The sequence below is a fragment of the Squalius cephalus genome, assembly GCF_949319135.1.
Source record: "Squalius cephalus genome assembly, chromosome: 12".
NCBI classification, from domain to species: Eukaryota; Metazoa; Chordata; class Actinopteri; order Cypriniformes; family Leuciscidae; genus Squalius; species Squalius cephalus.
The window spans coordinates 32,522,014-32,538,790 of NC_137133.1; the positions used below are offsets into that span (position 1 = coordinate 32,522,014).

Sequence of the window (16,777 nt, forward strand, 5' to 3'; positions counted from 1 at the left end):
TCATCACACTTAAAATGGCAGATCAAATAGCTTTGCATTTTGAGGTACAGTATCCCTTGCCGTGTGCAAATATAGCGTGATATCCTGCTATTCCATGCATATAGTGAACAATATATATACTGCATTTCTAGGAGTGGTATGGTAGTATGCCATACGGAACACGCCCTCTAATGTGACTTAATGTGCTGCACATCCTATTTGCTAAGTAGTGAGTGAAGTATGTGTGAGACTTACACTTTCAAAACAGCAAATGGCAGGTGTGCCGAGTTTTCTTCTCACCAGTTCCAAAGTGCCAACTGTAGTGCTCAGATCTGAAGAAGAAACAGCGCAGTCGGCTCTATCGCATGACGACACACAACACACCCCACCGCCACATCATCTATCACACCATCATCATGAAAACCCCCCCTGAGGACTCCTTACACAGATCGCCGGCCGCTGGGCTGTGCGAAGCGATGGGGGGGGCGAAGGCCCGGAAGCATGCGTGGCACTAATCCTCTGGCTTATTTGTTCATTTACCGAGAAAAGGCTGATATCTTTAAGAAACAGATCGTGAAGTGACGGATGCTGTGAATAATTGCTTTTTCATCCCTGGCTTATGGAACAAATTGAATTGCCGTTGAAGTGGGGTGAGAGTTGCCGTTTAAGCAGGTATCTCCTCTTTGGGGTGGCAAAATGCCTGACACATATTAGGAATGAAAAGGTGGCTGTTTTCCTGTGCTTCATTCATATTCATTGACTGGAGATGCGCTCATTACTATTGACATTTTTGCTGCGCAGCACGGCCCTCATACATTTGAAATTAAAGGGCCGTCACCGCAAACTATGAGTTTCATCTTGCCTTGGTATTTTTGTGCATCGCAAGAAGCCAGCATCACATCATGTGTCAGTGTTTGGATGCATAATAAGGCTGAATTTAAAGACCAGAGAGCAGCTAAAAACCACACAAGTTGAGATCCTTTAGATTTGGAAAGGTTGTCTTCTCCCTTGATGACATACTGTGATCATGGCCATATTGTTCCATCGCTTAAATCTGTCTTTGCCTTGGACACAGTAAAAGGTTTTATCCTCTTGTTTAATGTTTTCTTAAAAGCATGCTTATTAAAGCATGTCTGAATAAACATGTCTTTCATATATAAACAAGCAGAATGTCTAAATGTGATTAATTCAGCTAAATATGATAATTGGATCTATTTATATTTTTCCTGATTTTCATAAAGCGTTTTCAGTCAGTTCTTTCTCCTGCTCTCAGCAGCTCTGAATGTTTAAGTGTGAAGAGAGCTAAAATAAATTATCTCTTGACTAGACTTATGGAAAACACATGCCAGGAAATAGATCTTGCCAACCTGCAACACGTGCTTTGCTATGGTTCAGCGCTAGCCAAACATAAACGTGTGCTATGCTAGGGTACCGTTCGCCCAAACTTAAACGTGCTTGTGCATGTATTTGATGGATTTAGCCAAACTTGCCAAGCTGAGAACAGCCCTCTATCCAGACGGTTGGAAAAGGTGTTGATAGAACATCTGTCTTAGCATGTACAAAATTATACTTGTCATCTCTGTTTAGACACAGGAACAATGATGACGAGGCATTACGCCATTTATGTGCTAATGAGCCGTTTTGTTTCCATTGTTCTGATGCATCGTAGTATGCAAAAATAGATGCACGGCCATTTCAAAGAAACCAAACGTAAATGTCATGCCAGTTTGACAATATCTTTGCTTTACTGCTGCTGTCACTGGAGATGTAATTGGTTCTGATCGGCCAAACCCTAATCCTCGTTTTAGAACCAGAGTTACAGATTTGACATTTTGGACAGCACATCAGACTGCATAAGACAGTATTACATGTGGCAGTTCAAACCTTAAGTTTGTGTTTTTAAACTTTGTTTGATATGTGTCACTTTAAGCCCAGAGGCAATTGATTTCATGTCGAACCCATCAGTTGCTGTGTCGAGCTGATGACATTTATGCTTTTTCGGCTGTATTCAATATTTTTAATGTGTTCATATTTTAGTTTGTGATGTGCATTTTGATCATTTTGACTACACTTAGATACATTAGAACCAATGGTGTTTGTCCACACATTGTTTGCAGTCCCTTTCGGTCTGTTTCTAACACAAAGATATACTGTATACTCTAGCTTTAGAGGACTTTGAATACATTGCATAAATAGTTTGGACTGCTTTTATGCTGCGTTTTCTTTTCATTTCTGGGTGAACTATTATTTTAATATCGGTGGTCTCTACTATATCTACTTTTTTCAGGAATAAAAAGAAATATCTTTTCCATCTCAGTGTGAAATAGTAATATTACCCTGTGCAGCACAATACAGCCTTATGTGTCTCAAATGAATCTCAAAGGTTTGATTTTACACAGTTCATCTTGTGGATCTTCCACAACAGTTGCATCACTTGTTCCACTTCTCTAACTTGACCATTTCAGCTTTCAGTTTGTCTTAGTAGAATATATTATACATCTGCAGCTGGAGCGCACCAGAGATTTGTATGAACATTAAAAACGGGGAAGTGCTCTTGTCCTTTATTTTTCACTCAACATTTCTGGCTTAATCACATGCCACACATGAATCTAGCTCCTTTGAGCCTTTATAATAACATACTAACAAAATCTATAACTGAATTATTCAGCAATTATAGCCCTCCGTAATAAGAACAGTAGTATTGGTTTTATTGGTTTGTCTAATGTGGTTTATTAACACAACATGGTCACTCACTAAGGATTAAGTGTTTCATTATATAAAGTAAAATCTTTGTTCTGTGTGATGTAACTTTTTGGCCTTTTGAAGCAAAGAGTTTTTGATAAACTACAAAGCAAGATATGTCAGTGTATTGTGATATTTTTCTTTTGGCCTTCCTCAAGCAGACTAACAGTTTACTTTCTCTTTTTTTATGTAGGTTTGTTTTGCATTCTTATATTGCAAACTATTTATAACTTGCTGACCTTTTTGTATATCTGTGTGCAGCAGTTACAGTAATATTTGTACTTTTCAGAACTAAAATCAGAACCCAATTTTATTGGGAATACTTCATAGAATAAAATGCTTTTGAGGCTTTAACTTTGTTGCTGTGAAATTTTAAATCTTCCTGTTAGTTGACCTGTTCTAAACCCACAATGCCTCTGTATCACTTCATCTGTGATATTTATGTCTGGGCTGGTTAGGTTATTACAAAACAAGTCTTCTAGCGAAAGTCAAATGGACTGTGTGAACAAATCTTTTAAAGCTAGGATTATCATTGTATTCAGGGTTGATGGAGTGCGTCTGCCATCCATGACCGTTCTCCCACAGTCAGTGACACTGAGGAGGAACAGCAGGGTCCACAGCTAATCCCTGTAAATGAAATGTTTGCGAATTGTGATATTTACTGCAAATTATTTAGCATTTTGTCTCCTGCCATTCATAATGTTACATTGGTTTGGCAATAATATCTTATACAATAACGACTGGCAATAATGGCAATAACATCAATATTTTTTTTGGCCTTGTTTTTAAGAGTTTTTGATCAAAGTAATAAATAATATAATAAGTTCAAAATAATTGTATTATGATATTATACATATACATATATGTGTAGTTTACACTATTTATTCCATTTTTTAGATTTTGGAACTGACACTTCTGTCAGAACACAATTATCTAACTAATAAAGTCACTAATAATATCTATATATTACAGACTTTGGTTGTTTGCACGCTTGGGCTGAGCATGGAGTTGTTTTCTGGTCATGTTGCTATTCAGTATGTTGATATTTACCTTCAATGTCCTCCAGTGGTTTTTAATGAAGACGTTGGGTTGTTTTCATTGGTTCAGGGGCTGTCATCGTACTGCAAAGATATGGTTTCAAACTTATCTGTAGGGGATGCTTTTTCTCATTAAATGTCTCCCCAAAACCAAACCCGAATCCTCAATTACTGCTGTGTTTTTGCAATCTCGGTAACACTGCCTTGTGCTTGTGTGCTCTTTGTTCTTTCTGGCTCCAACCTTATCAGAAACTGGCACTGTTTATGTTGACTCTGACCAATGCAGTCTGAGTAATAACTTGTCCCAGCGCGATTTGATGTGCTCACGATTGGCCGGAGGATCGTTGTGATGAACATGTCAATCGAAAGGCCACGGTGAAGTCTGAGGCGTTTTAATTAAACCTAGTGCAAACAGTAAATACTTGCATTCTGGAGCTGCGCATGAAATGGAAGGTAATTATGATGTGCCTTAATTAGCTGTCGGCGTGATTGTAATTGCTTTTGAAGATGGCTGACCTCTCTTCCTTGGTGTACGTGTTGGGGGCTCAATGTTGTCAGAGTTGTTTCATTTGCATGTGTTCATCTGGTCAAACTATCTTTTGGAGGTTACCTTCTCTGTAGATGTTCATTTCTTTTCCCACTCAGTTTTTTATTCAGTTCTCATAAGTACATCTGACATTTCAACAGGTCTTTAGAGGAGTAGAGCAGTTTCTTGAAATATATTCCTCCTGAAAATGACAGAATAGAGCCATGTCATCTCAAACATTTAAAGTCCATTACATTTCGGAAATTTTAATATAACTAGGGCTGGGTGGGTCTGGGTCATATGGCTAAAAAAAGTTTTTCAGCCATTTATCGATATTTAGTATAGCTTAAAATGGCACACTTTTTTTTTTTTTTTTAGTCAGAGTAACTTTCATTTTAACCGGACAGCCACTGTAGTCAAATGAATTCAAAATGTTTAATGTCAGAAGCAAAATTAAGCACTGCTTTTCATTAAAGGAATAGTTCACCCAAAAATGAAAATTCTACCATTATTACTCTCCCTCATGTTGTTCCAAACCCGTAAGACTTTTGTTCGTCTTTGGAACACACATGAAGATATTTTTGATGAAATCTGAGAGCTTTCACTCCATTGACAGCTACGCAACTGACACTTTGACGCTTCAAAAAGTCAATAAAGAAATCGTAAAACTAATCCTTATGAATTGAGTGGTTTAGTCCAAACTTTTTTTTTTTGAAGAGACTCGATTGCTTTATTTGATGGAACAGATTTAATTTAGGCTTTTATTCACATATAAATATTCATCAACTCACACATTAGATATGGTAAACAGAAGCATGTTCGCCTGATGTGCGAGAACCAGTGAGGTTCATTCTCGTGTTACGCAGCAAGTCTGAGCTTCACCAAGAGGTTTGTTCTTGTCAAGCAGGTTCAGTTGAGCTTCCATTTATGTTCACTGATCAATCTTTATATGTGAATAAAAGCCTAAATTAAATCTGTTCACCATATAAGCGATCGAGTCTCTTCAGAAAATTTGGACTAAACCGCTCGATTCATTCGGATTAGTTTTACGATCTCTTTATGAACTTTTTGTAGCGTCAAAGTGGTAGTTGCGTAGCTGTCAATGGAGGGACAGAAAGCTCTCGGATTTCATCAAAAAGATCTTCATTTGTGTTCTGAAGATGAACGAAAGTCTTACGGGTTTGAAACGACATGAGGGCGAGTAATTAATGACAGAATTTTCATTTATGGGTGAACTATCCCTTTAAATTAATTGGTATTAATAAACAAGTGTTAATCTGCATGTTTTTTTTACTAAAACGTTTGACATAAAAATGTATGTCCACAGACAGACAGACTGCTCCCATTTCCTTCACTGCATGTTTGTAGCTAGGTCTCCAGAAACTAAAACAATGTCATTAAACTTCAGCTTCAAATTAAGCCTTTTCAAATTAAGACTATTCCAAACACCGCAGTTATTTTCCACTACAGCACAGCAAACCACAGGACGCACATTCATCAGCGGCTTTAATGCTTGACTGAAATGTTAGGTGTTAGCAGGTGCAGGTCCAACTTCCCCAAGAAAATCAGAATGAGAGACAGACTGTGCCTCTCATATGTCACCATGAACCTTACAAAAATGCTTGATGCGTGTGTATATGAGGATTATATGTGATTCATTCATTACCTCACTTCCAGATGCCTCCTTTAGAGCCAGATCTTACTTAAGCAAAAATGACTCATTTAAGTGTAAGAGCTTTTCTCTCTGAAAAAAACAAAACCAAGCCATTATTCCTGCCATTAACGAATCAAATACTATTAGGCATCCAAGCTAAGAACATTATTTCTGCTTTGGCAAATCTGGCAGATTCAGATCCAATCTGACCATACCCATCAAAGTGGTCTTTCTTTACTCGCTCTAATGTGGTTCCAAACTCAAGGAGAACACAGGAGAAATTCTAAAGACTTTTTGTGGTTTTCCATGCAATTATAATTGCGAAAACGGACACAAAAGCACTATAAAATGAGTTCATAAATAGTCTTCTGAAGCTTTGTCTGATGAACAGACTGAAAATTAAGTTGTTTTTCACTGATAATCTTTCCCTCACTGAGCTGTTAACCACTGCAAAGGGATGAAGTCAGTGAGTTGAATTCGAGAATCAGATAAGTCCAATTCAAATGAATTATTCAGACTGGTTTTGTTAACCGAATCAACCAACTTATTAGAAAGACTTAAAAGAAAGATTTGTTCTCTATCAGGGCGTTTTCAGACCTGCCGATCGTTTGCTTTGTTCTGAAACAGGGATTTAATTTGTTTATCATGTTGCATATTCTACTCGTTTCGGTTCGCTTTCACAAGGCACCATTTCAAAGCATACCAAAAGGTGTTTATGCAAGTCACACGTGAGTAAAACGGTCCTCATATTGGTCAGTTTCCTCTGTATCATCCATCAAGATGGATTGACAAGTTCACTCCACAGGCTTATTGTGCCTTTGTGTCGCTGTTGTGACATGCTAACACTTAGATTTGATTCCCATTATGACTAATAAATGATATACAGACCCATTCCAAAAAATTTGAATATCATGGAAAAGTTTATTTATTTCCATAATTCCATTCAAAACGTTAAACTTCCATAGATTATAGATTCAGGGCCCACAACTTAAACGATTTCAAGTATTTACTGTAGTTGTTTATTTGTACATAATTTGGGCTTCCAGCTCATAAAACCCACGAAAACAGGATTTCAAAAAATTAGAATATTACATGAAATCACACAGTAATTACACAGTGATACCATGGTCATTGAACCAGGTTTTGGTTCTTTTGGCAGTGTGGGCAGGTGCAAATCCTGCTGGAGAATGAAGGAAGCATGAAGTGCTCTGGAAATGTCCTGGTGGACGGCTGCGTTGACTCTGGATTTAATAAAGCACAGTGGACCAAAGTCCTCTTTTCTGATGAGAGCAAATTTTGCATCTCATTTGGAAACCAAGGTCCCAGAGTCTGGAGGAAGAATGGAGAGGCACACAATCCAAGATGCTTGAAGTCCAGTGTGAAGTTTCCACAGTCTGTGTTGGTTTGGGGAGCCATGTCATCGGCTGGTGTTGGTCCACTGTGCTGTCCACTCAACGCAGCCGTCTACCAGGACATTTCCAGAGCACTTCATGCTTCCTTCAGCAGACAAGCTTTATGGAGATGCTGACTTCATTTTCCAGCAGGATTTGCACCTGCCCACACTGCCAAAATAACCAAAACCTGGTTCAATGACCATGGTATCACTGTGTAATTACTGTGTGATTTCATGTAATATTCTAATTTTTTGAAATCATGTTTTCGTGGGTTTTATGAGCTGGAAGCCCAAATTATGTACAAATAAACAACTAAATACTTGAAATCGTTTAAGTTGTGGGCCCTGAATCTATAATCTATGGAAGTTTAACGTTTTGAATGGAATTATGGAAATAAATAAACTTTTCCATGATATTCATATTTTTTGGAAAGGGTCTGTATATTTAATTATATTTATAATTTATGCTGTTAGAGTGGGAATCAGTGTTTCATCTGAGCAGTTACACAACATTTTAAGATAAAGAGGTGTTCTTTGGCTTTCAACCACAAAAACTCACAGAATCAGACACTGCTGCTATTTATATAACACATTTTCCATTATGAATAATGATTCCACTTGGTTCGTTGGGTCGGATTGCTTTCTCATGCTCCAGGGTTTGTTTTCAATTGAGCCGAGACCACCTCGCTTAGGTGATCTCGGAGCGATTGTTTTGGTGCAGATCTGAGCATGATTGCCGTGCTCATATGTGCCTAAACTAACCGAATTAACGGAGAAAACGCAGCGGGTTCCGAAACAAATGCTCCAAAACGAGCCAGGTGTGAAACCTTAATTGTAATTGCATAGAAAAGAGCTTTAAAAACAGTGTTCAAAATTTCTGTCACACAGGTTTAGAATAACATGAACAGAGTAAATGAAAGAAATTTATGTTGAATGGTGTTTTATTTTCCTCTGTTTCAGGCTCTGTTGGAGCAGGTGGTTGTGAAATGTGAGGGCTTCAGTGTGGATCATCTGGAGAGAGTTTACTCTGTGCTCAGCCAGTGTATTTACCAGCACCGCAGAGAGTACGACAAGACCCATCTTATAGAGGTTGAGTGACACACACACACACACACACACACACACACACACACACACACACAATATGATGTTCAATGACTTTATGGCCCTACTGGTTGTGCAATTTATCAAATTACATGTGAGCTTCATGGGCACAAGCAAAAAGATTGGCCATACCTATATTTAAGAGAGGCTTCTGTGTGGTAATTGTACCACATGATAGCATACCGTACACTTTCACTAGATAATATTTTATTAGCTTTATTTGATTTTATATACATGCCAACACCACATTACAATCACAAAACAACAATAGCACTCATTATGTTTATTATTAAAGGGGTGGTTGATTATGATTTCACTTTTCTAACTTTAGTTAGTGTGTAATGTTGCTGTTTGAACATAAACAACATCTGCAAAGTTACAATGCTCAAAGTTCAAAGCAAAGGGAGATATTTGCTTTTAAAGAAATTCCTTTTTAAGGACTATAACAAATGGCTGGTAGAGACTACACGACATTCCTCCCGGGTTAGTGACATCACTAACCCTACAATTTGCATAAACCCCGCCCCGGGAACACCATTTATAGATTATCATGACAGAATATGCTAATCAATGACTAGAAGATAACTACACAAACTATCTAAAATCATCAACTAACCATTCAGAAATGTCCTGTTCCATCATTGTCCGACTCCTGTTTGAACATAAAAAGCTAAAAGTTTTTGAAATTTTCAGTGCATGTCTATATGAGGTAAAAGGACACAAGCTGTTGAAGCTCCACCCCCTGTGCTGGGAGCAGCAGCTCATTTGCATTTAAAGGGACAGACACAAAAACGGTGCGTTTTTGCTCACCCTCAAAAAGTGACAACTTTAACATGCTATATAAAAATATCTGTGGGGTATTTTGAGCTAAAACTTCACATACTCTGGGGACAATAGAGACTTATTTTACATCTTGTGAAAAGGGCATTATATCACCCCTTTAAAGGAAAGGTGGTTATTTTTTTCATTTTTGTTGAGCCATTTCGTTCTTCCACTTTAAAAATCAAAAGCTAACGTCAAGAAAAGTGAGGTATATGCGTTATTTTGAAGTGATGATTGGCTGGATGGCCGTGGCTGGAGAGTTCGCTTTTACGTCATCAGTTTCACTGTATTATTCAAGAGAATAGACTAATTTAATCCAATCACTGTGCTGTATTATGCATGAGATTGCATAGCAGCAGAGAATTCAAATGTGACAACAATTTTGCCGCTGTTCGTTCACCTCTGCCTGTTCAGCTTTGAGTTCGGACATGCGTGTTTTAAGTGTACGTTTCCTCAGTACAGTAGCAAAAGTGTTGTTTGCATTTCAGAACTGGAGTTTGACTACCAACACATGGAAAATATGACTAACAATATTTAATTTGTAACAACATGTGGAGCGCACATGGGAGCGGTTTCTGTGCGAAACGCCACTATGAGTTTAACAACACTGGCAACGCAGATCACATAGTTCATATACGAACCGCAAGCGTGTTTACTAACATATTTCACATACTCACCTGCTCCAAACATGAACCCAGCACCCTGTATGCGCACATACTTCATGAAGTCTTCTTCAAATGAAATATATATGTGCAAATAAGGACACTGATACAGCGGTACGTCTAATCATGAATGCGATGACACAATGGGTTATTCTGATACACAGAAGACTAATGTAGACCAAAAATCCTCCGCTCATATTTTAATATTAATTTGTCTGAGAAATAAGTGTTTTACAGGTCTGTGTTTCTTTGGTTGTTTTCTCTCCTCTTCCCACCCTCTACACTCCCTCTTTTCCACAGCTTTCCACAGTTTTTTTTCTTTTTTTTTTCTGGTCTCTTTCAAAGCTGAGGTGTAAATGACCAGGTTAAAACAGGGGGGTTTCATGACACTTTAAATACGGCTTCACAATAAATTACTCTCATTTTTATTTTGTGTTCTGATTTTGTCAACTCATAAATACATCCATTTTATTTATTTTATTTTATTGGGTCCTGAAGCAAAACCTGCTAAAAACACTGGATTAGACCATAAATATATTTGGCTTAAAAATGTTTTAGTACCTCTGTATTTTAGCTATAATGACTGCAAAATGATGACTACATAGTTTTATCTTCAGTTATTTGTAGTAATAATTGCTGAGCCAGTATAATACAAAATAGAAAGAACCTTATTAACTAGTAGCTTTATCCTGTCTAATGACTCATAATGTTCAGTTCAGTCATGTGTCGTGTGTGACAGCGGCTCAGAGGAGATGGATACACAGTGATTGAACACGGCACACCGAACAGCTGCTGTGTGTCTAAATTACACTGGCGCGCCAATGGTAGAGAGCTCTCGCACGTCCTCCTGGGAAATTATGTGCGCTGTTCTCAAATACAATAGTAATGGTAGCTGCCCAGCAGAAACAGATTAGAATTGCTCCAAGGAATTATGGCCGGCTTGACTGAAGGCTAATTTGCATGTTGTGTACCAATTCCTCTTTGAGAGCACCCTAATGGAGTCGTATTTATTAATTCCAGGATGATTCGAGATCGAGGCCATCTGGAAAAGCTGTATGTGTTTACATTTTAATCCGCTGTACTCTGTCAGATCGTTGGATCTTTTGCAGCCGGTGGACCGGTGCTGAGATCCACTGAGGATAGCAGAAATTGGACATGATTTTGTTAATTGTTCACGCATTGTCCTGTGCCGTATACTTTGACCTCAACCAGAATTACCATGTCAGATAAAGAGTTGTATTAAATCCATTTCTGTTTTTAAAGAACGCAAAGTGGAGTTCTAGCCATACACATCACAATGTCATAAAGTCATTGTGACTTTTCATGCTATCTTAGCTCCGCCCACAGCGGAATCTCATTGGTCTAAAATTCTGCTTCTCATAGGTGTGTATTAAAGGTATAGTTTGCGTCCGTCATCATTAACGCACTCTCATATCTATCAAAACCTGTATGATTTTGAAGTTGTAAAAGCCCAAAAGAAAACCTATTTATCTACCTTATTTTGCAGTAAGCTATGTTCTGTGAATGTTCGAGACTTCCTGTTTCATTAGTCGCTATAGGTAAATAACTAGAAGAATAACAAAGTGCAGTAAACAATAATCATCCAGGATTTTCACACTGCTTTTGATAAAAATTCAGCTGACATCACAGGAATTAATTACATTTTAAAATATATTCAAATACAAAACACGTATTTAAATAATTAAATTGTAATTATTTCAGAGTATTACGGTTTTTACTGTATTTTTTAGCAAATAAATTCAAAAATATATATTACAGACCCCAAACTTTTGAATGGTAGTGTATAATGAAACATTATAATAATGTTTAAAATGTTAAGTAATAGTAAAATAAGTTATGTTTATGTAGTTCTGTCCATATAATTATATATCTAGTCCAAATAATGAACTTTTATGTCATTCATCTCGGTTCAGTTTACACATTATCCATTAAAATAGTATATATAATGACATATATACATAGACATGAATACAATGTATTCCTGCTTTTTTTTTTTTTTTTTTTTTTAAGAAATTCACATTTAACAAAACATGCCATTAATTTCGCTTATGTTTCTGTTGATTTGCAGGCGATGGAGAGGCAAGTTGAGCATTTTCGAAACATTCCTGTGATGAATAGAGGGCTTTCAGAGAGAAATGTGATTGGAGACTCTTTTGATAGAAGAGGGAGAGGCGAGCGCTCTGAGCCAAGTCCTTAACATGGAGCAGGTCTGGACGCCTCGGTCTCGAATGACAGCGGGAAGGGGGGGGAAAAGTGCAGACATTTGAAACAAAGGCTTACAAAGGCGACCTTGGTGCTATCATCTCAGGTACCTGAAACAGAACCAAACACAAAAACTCCTGGAGGTTTCGTTTTTGCTCGTTTCTTTTTTGTAAACTCTCATACATGCCAATTGCCGATGATTGTTCCTGGTGCTATTGGGTGCTATTGTTTTTTTTTGTTTTTTTTGTTTTCATCTGCTGCTCCTTGTTCTCATTAATAAGCAAACAAAACACAAACAGTACAGTACAAAATAAAAGATTGTGTGATGTCACAAAGCAACCTCAGCCTCTGTCTACTGGAAGCAAACACACATACACACAGATTCTCACCAGCAGTGGAAAACTGTATACGGATGGTGTGATGTCCTACAGCTCCAGTCAGTTGCTCATTTACTGTGGAAATAAACTACTTTGCCCTCTTTCTACGTCCAACCGCCTCATGTCCACCACTCCTGTGATTTCACACCTCGTCACCCTTGAGATTATCAACACTTTTTAGCCACATAGATATTCCTGCTGGAAAAAAAACAACACGTTTTGTAGGGACGTCTAATGACAAGTTGTTTTCTACTGGATGTTAATAGTAAATTTTGCAAGGCCTCTCTGTTGTAAACCAACTTTTCCCTGTGAACAATGAGACTGTGTTCTCCTATTCCAACTATAATTTTTGTAGAAACAAAAACGGAAAAAAAAATGGACAGATTTTGGTTCAAATAGATTCTTTAGGAGAGGAATAGTAGTATTTTAGACCCATCACATATTTCTCCCCTAGGAGTAGCTCATGGGCTTTATCGTTTGGTTTGTTTATTTTGGCATTTTTCTGGTTTACTGGATTTACGAGTAGATTATCTGGAGATTGCACTGCCTAGCGTGTGCCTTAACTTTGAAATAGTATCTCACAGGCTATCGGTGCTTGTGGACAAGCCACAGGGCTACAAACCCCTTCCGGATGTTTTAGGAGACTTCGATAAAAGTATGTGGTGTACAGTATGTTGCAATTAATTGTTTGCCAATCTGTTCTCAAGTCACCAACCCGAACATCTTCATGGTTTGTGAAGATGTTGCTCCATCAAATAATGAGGCTTTCATTCTCCATCCATTTATATTGTAATATCACAAATTTGGAGTAAAAATATCAACGATGTTTTGATGCGCAAATCGTTGAAGCTACAATGGCAGTCTAGGCAGTGCTGAATTTTTGAACGTAAAGCATTACTATATTTTTTGTTTGCTCTTTTATAGTGTTTCCATTGTGCTAACTGTCTAATATTGTGCTAAATCCTTGGTTCTTAGCTGTTGCATTAATATCTCAATTTTGGTGTTGTGTAAGTATCATTAACTCCCCCTCTCAAACTTGTGTTAACTCTCAGCTTTCAAAGCTTTGTAAAGAACGTTGATCCAGGTTCAAGAGTCGCCGTGACCTTGTCTCGGATTCGGTGCTATAAACAAAATGGAAAAAAGAGGGGAAAAAAAACAAAAAACACTTTTTAAGACATATGCAAAAGAAAGGAAAAAAACTAGAAGTTAGCTTTGGACTACTGCAGTGTGTGTGTGTGAGAGAGACAGAAGCACAGCTACCTCAGCAAGTTGTTTTCATGCGAAGAGACAAAAGTAATGACCTGTTTACTGACAAACAGTATTTGTTGACCTCTGTAATATCACTGCGCCCTTCAGAAATTCAAGCTAGGGTACTGGACCGCCTCTCCGACATGAGCTCGTCATGTGGCTGCTGCAGTAATCCTCGGGTTTGTTTCTCAGCATTTCATTTTTGGGTTGTCCTGCTTTTGAGCCGAGAAAAGAAATGGCATTGAAATGTTATATACTGTATATTTCAGGGTTTTTTTTTTTCTACATGTGCATCCCATGATTTTTATATTAGTGGCCATGTTTCTACCTTCAGTCCGTTTCATGTTTTTTAATTTCCCTCAAACTTCGCAGTCGCATTTTCCTTGGTGCTATTGCCTGTCCATTTGTTATTTATTAAATTATGATATAAACATGATCAACATTTTGTTCAACCAAAACTAATTGGAAACATTGTTACACGAAATTTGTGCTGAGACACGTTGTAGCACATTTTTGTAGCAGGTGTTGCACGACGTTCAGAAACCCACTGGTCTCAGGTCTCTGCTGCATTAATATTTATTCCATTCGGGGGGATATGATGATGATGATGATGATGATGATGGTGGTTAGGCTTGTTTTTCATTTACAAATATTACTGTAGAGGATGAAGGGGAAGTTCATGTGGCTAATGTGTGTTTTCGGGTCCCTCTCCATCACCTGTAGTATCGTCAACATGCTTAATTGGTGGAGCATGGAAGAAACTACTGTAATGCTGACCACACATATGTATCTGGAAAAAAAAAAGCAAAAATTTGCAAAGCTATTTGATTGCATAATGTAATTGGCCCTGAATCGAAATCAAAACTTGGTCAGCACATTGTGTGGAAAGGAAATGTCACATTCAGAAGCACCACTAATATATTTTTTAGAGAATCAACTCTTAAATCCTGCATTAAAAATGGTACAATGTGGGCATGAAAGTCTATGTAGTTCTATGTGTTTGACTACAAGTTAAAGTTCTTTAACTTTAGTTGAGCAGAGTTTAATTCAGATTGTTTAACTGACAGTAGGAAGTCCATAGAACAATAGCATGTAGGTAAATATGACCCACTAAACCCAGTTGTGCTCAGAAGTTTGTCAATGCTTTATGTTGGAGAAGTTTATCTTGTTTGCAAATAATGATTTATGTTTAGTTTGTTTCATTTAATCAGTAGATTTATACCCCTTTAAGGATTTACAAGGATGAGGGAATGTTCTTTTTTTGAGTTGTACCTGAATTTGTTCCTTTTGTATGTACTTTTATGAGGCAAATCAAAACCACACATACTGTTCTGTCCTTCCTTGCAGTCCTTCTTTTGTGAAATGATATATTTACTGTAATTTCTGAAATAAACTGCTGTGATATACTTGAATAAAAGGTGCAAATTGAACTTTCTCTAGGTGTTTTCATTTTAATCTGAGTCCTGTCTCGAGTTGTAATGAGGGTTACAGCACATTTGGACCGTGTGCTGTGTTCATAAATTGGAAAGTTTAAATAGCAAAACAGTAAGTGCAGGTTTGACCAATAAAAAAGCACATTTGCGTTCACATATACATTACATTTGTTTACTTCCAAAAGTCTCTGGCGTCACTCAGTTATCAGGGATTTTAAAGGCACACATTTTTCAAATGTTCTGGAAAAGACAGTACCTTCTATAATGAATTGACATTTAATCAGTAAGAAGTTGCTTTTCATAAGTGCATGCTCTCTAAAAGTTAGCCACAAATGACAAAATCAAAGGGTTAGTTCACCCAAAAGTGATCCATCCATCCATCCATCATAAAAGTAATCCATACGGCTTCAGAGGTTAATAAATGCCTTCTGAAGCGATGCATTTTTGCAAGAATTTTTTTTTTTTTTTTTTACTGTGTTTGGATGGCTGAGTGAATTATGGGATAATTTTCATTTTTGGGTGAACTGACCCTTTAAGGAAATTCCTTGGTCAGGTTAGGGTTATGAGTGATATTTAAATGACCAGTCAACATGTTTCTTTAGAATTCTGGATATGTATTTCAGCATTAATAACGTAAATTGTTCCGATAGGGTACAGATTTACAGACATTGTTCAATCCATTGAGTTTTTCTAAAAACATTTATACACAATTTTCATTGGTTTTTAAAATATACATATCTTCCGTATAATACAAAGTTTCTCCTTCCATCTTGCTCCATCTGTATTCTGCCATGGCTGCAGGCTCGTGGATTGGAATAAAACAAGGATTAAAAACCCACAAAGAAAAGGTAGAATGATTTACACAGAACAAAATGAAACAAAACTCCTCTGGGCATCACAGGTTCTGGTATTTTGTGCTTTGGAGTCCAGGAGGGCCTTTGTTCTATCCCGTCTCTGTAGCGCTGACCCTCGCTGGAGGGCTACATGACTAGCATCGACATCCTTTAGCTTCTTGCCGAAGTCCCTTTACGATGCAACTGACCTTTTATATACGACACACAATCCCATTTTCTCATCTCATGACATGACTACCAATGTGACGGGAACCTTCTCAAAGAAACATGACGTGGGAGAAGAACAAAAACATCGAAGAGGGAATATTAAAAAATGCATTTGGCTGACCTAGAATGTCGTTCCAATGGCACGACACCTGAGGGGGAGCTACGCTACGGATCCTTTGCTAAATCTTGACCACGATGGTCCGACCGCGTTCCACCCAGGTTGGCTGGCTGGAGCTCGATGGGCTGTTTTAGGCCAGTTCGTGACATTAGAGTAGTCCAGAGTCGAACTTGTCCTCAGCCACTCTGAATGTACTTCTTTATAACCACGCATCCGTGTCTGAAAAGCGGACACGGCAGATTCTGCAGCAGCGTCCACGTGTTCGTGCAAGGGTCGAAGGTCTCCATGTTGCCCAGCGCTGGTCCCTCGCTGCTCACAATCCCTCCCGTTGCATAGATCTTCCCGTCTAGGATCGCCGCACTGGGGGAGGAAGAGCAAGAGACCGTTTTCCTTTCATT

General features: G+C 37.9%; 2 protein-coding genes across 5 annotated transcripts in view; one reads left to right on the forward strand and one right to left on the reverse strand.

The window, feature by feature from the left end:
• The window catches only part of atad2b (ATPase family AAA domain containing 2B), an 88,542-nt gene extending 73,341 nt beyond the window's left edge, over positions 1-15,201 (forward strand). For both annotated transcript variants that reach the window (XM_079888478.1, XM_079888479.1), the window contains exons 27-28: positions 8,292-8,420; positions 12,009-15,201. In XM_079888478.1, the coding sequence (XP_079744604.1) occupies positions 8,292-8,420; positions 12,009-12,137 (258 nt within the window). In that variant the 3' untranslated portion in view covers positions 12,138-15,201. The remainder of the gene's footprint in view (positions 1-8,291; positions 8,421-12,008) is intronic.
• Positions 15,202-15,800: 599 nt separating this feature from the next.
• klhl29 (kelch like family member 29) overlaps positions 15,801-16,777 on the reverse strand; it is a 281,635-nt gene continuing 280,658 nt past the window's right edge. For all 3 annotated transcript variants that reach the window (XM_079888807.1, XM_079888806.1, XM_079888808.1), the window contains one exon: positions 15,801-16,739. In XM_079888807.1, coding sequence (XP_079744933.1) covers positions 16,556-16,739 — 184 coding nt within the window. In that variant the 3' untranslated portion in view covers positions 15,801-16,555. The remainder of the gene's footprint in view (positions 16,740-16,777) is intronic.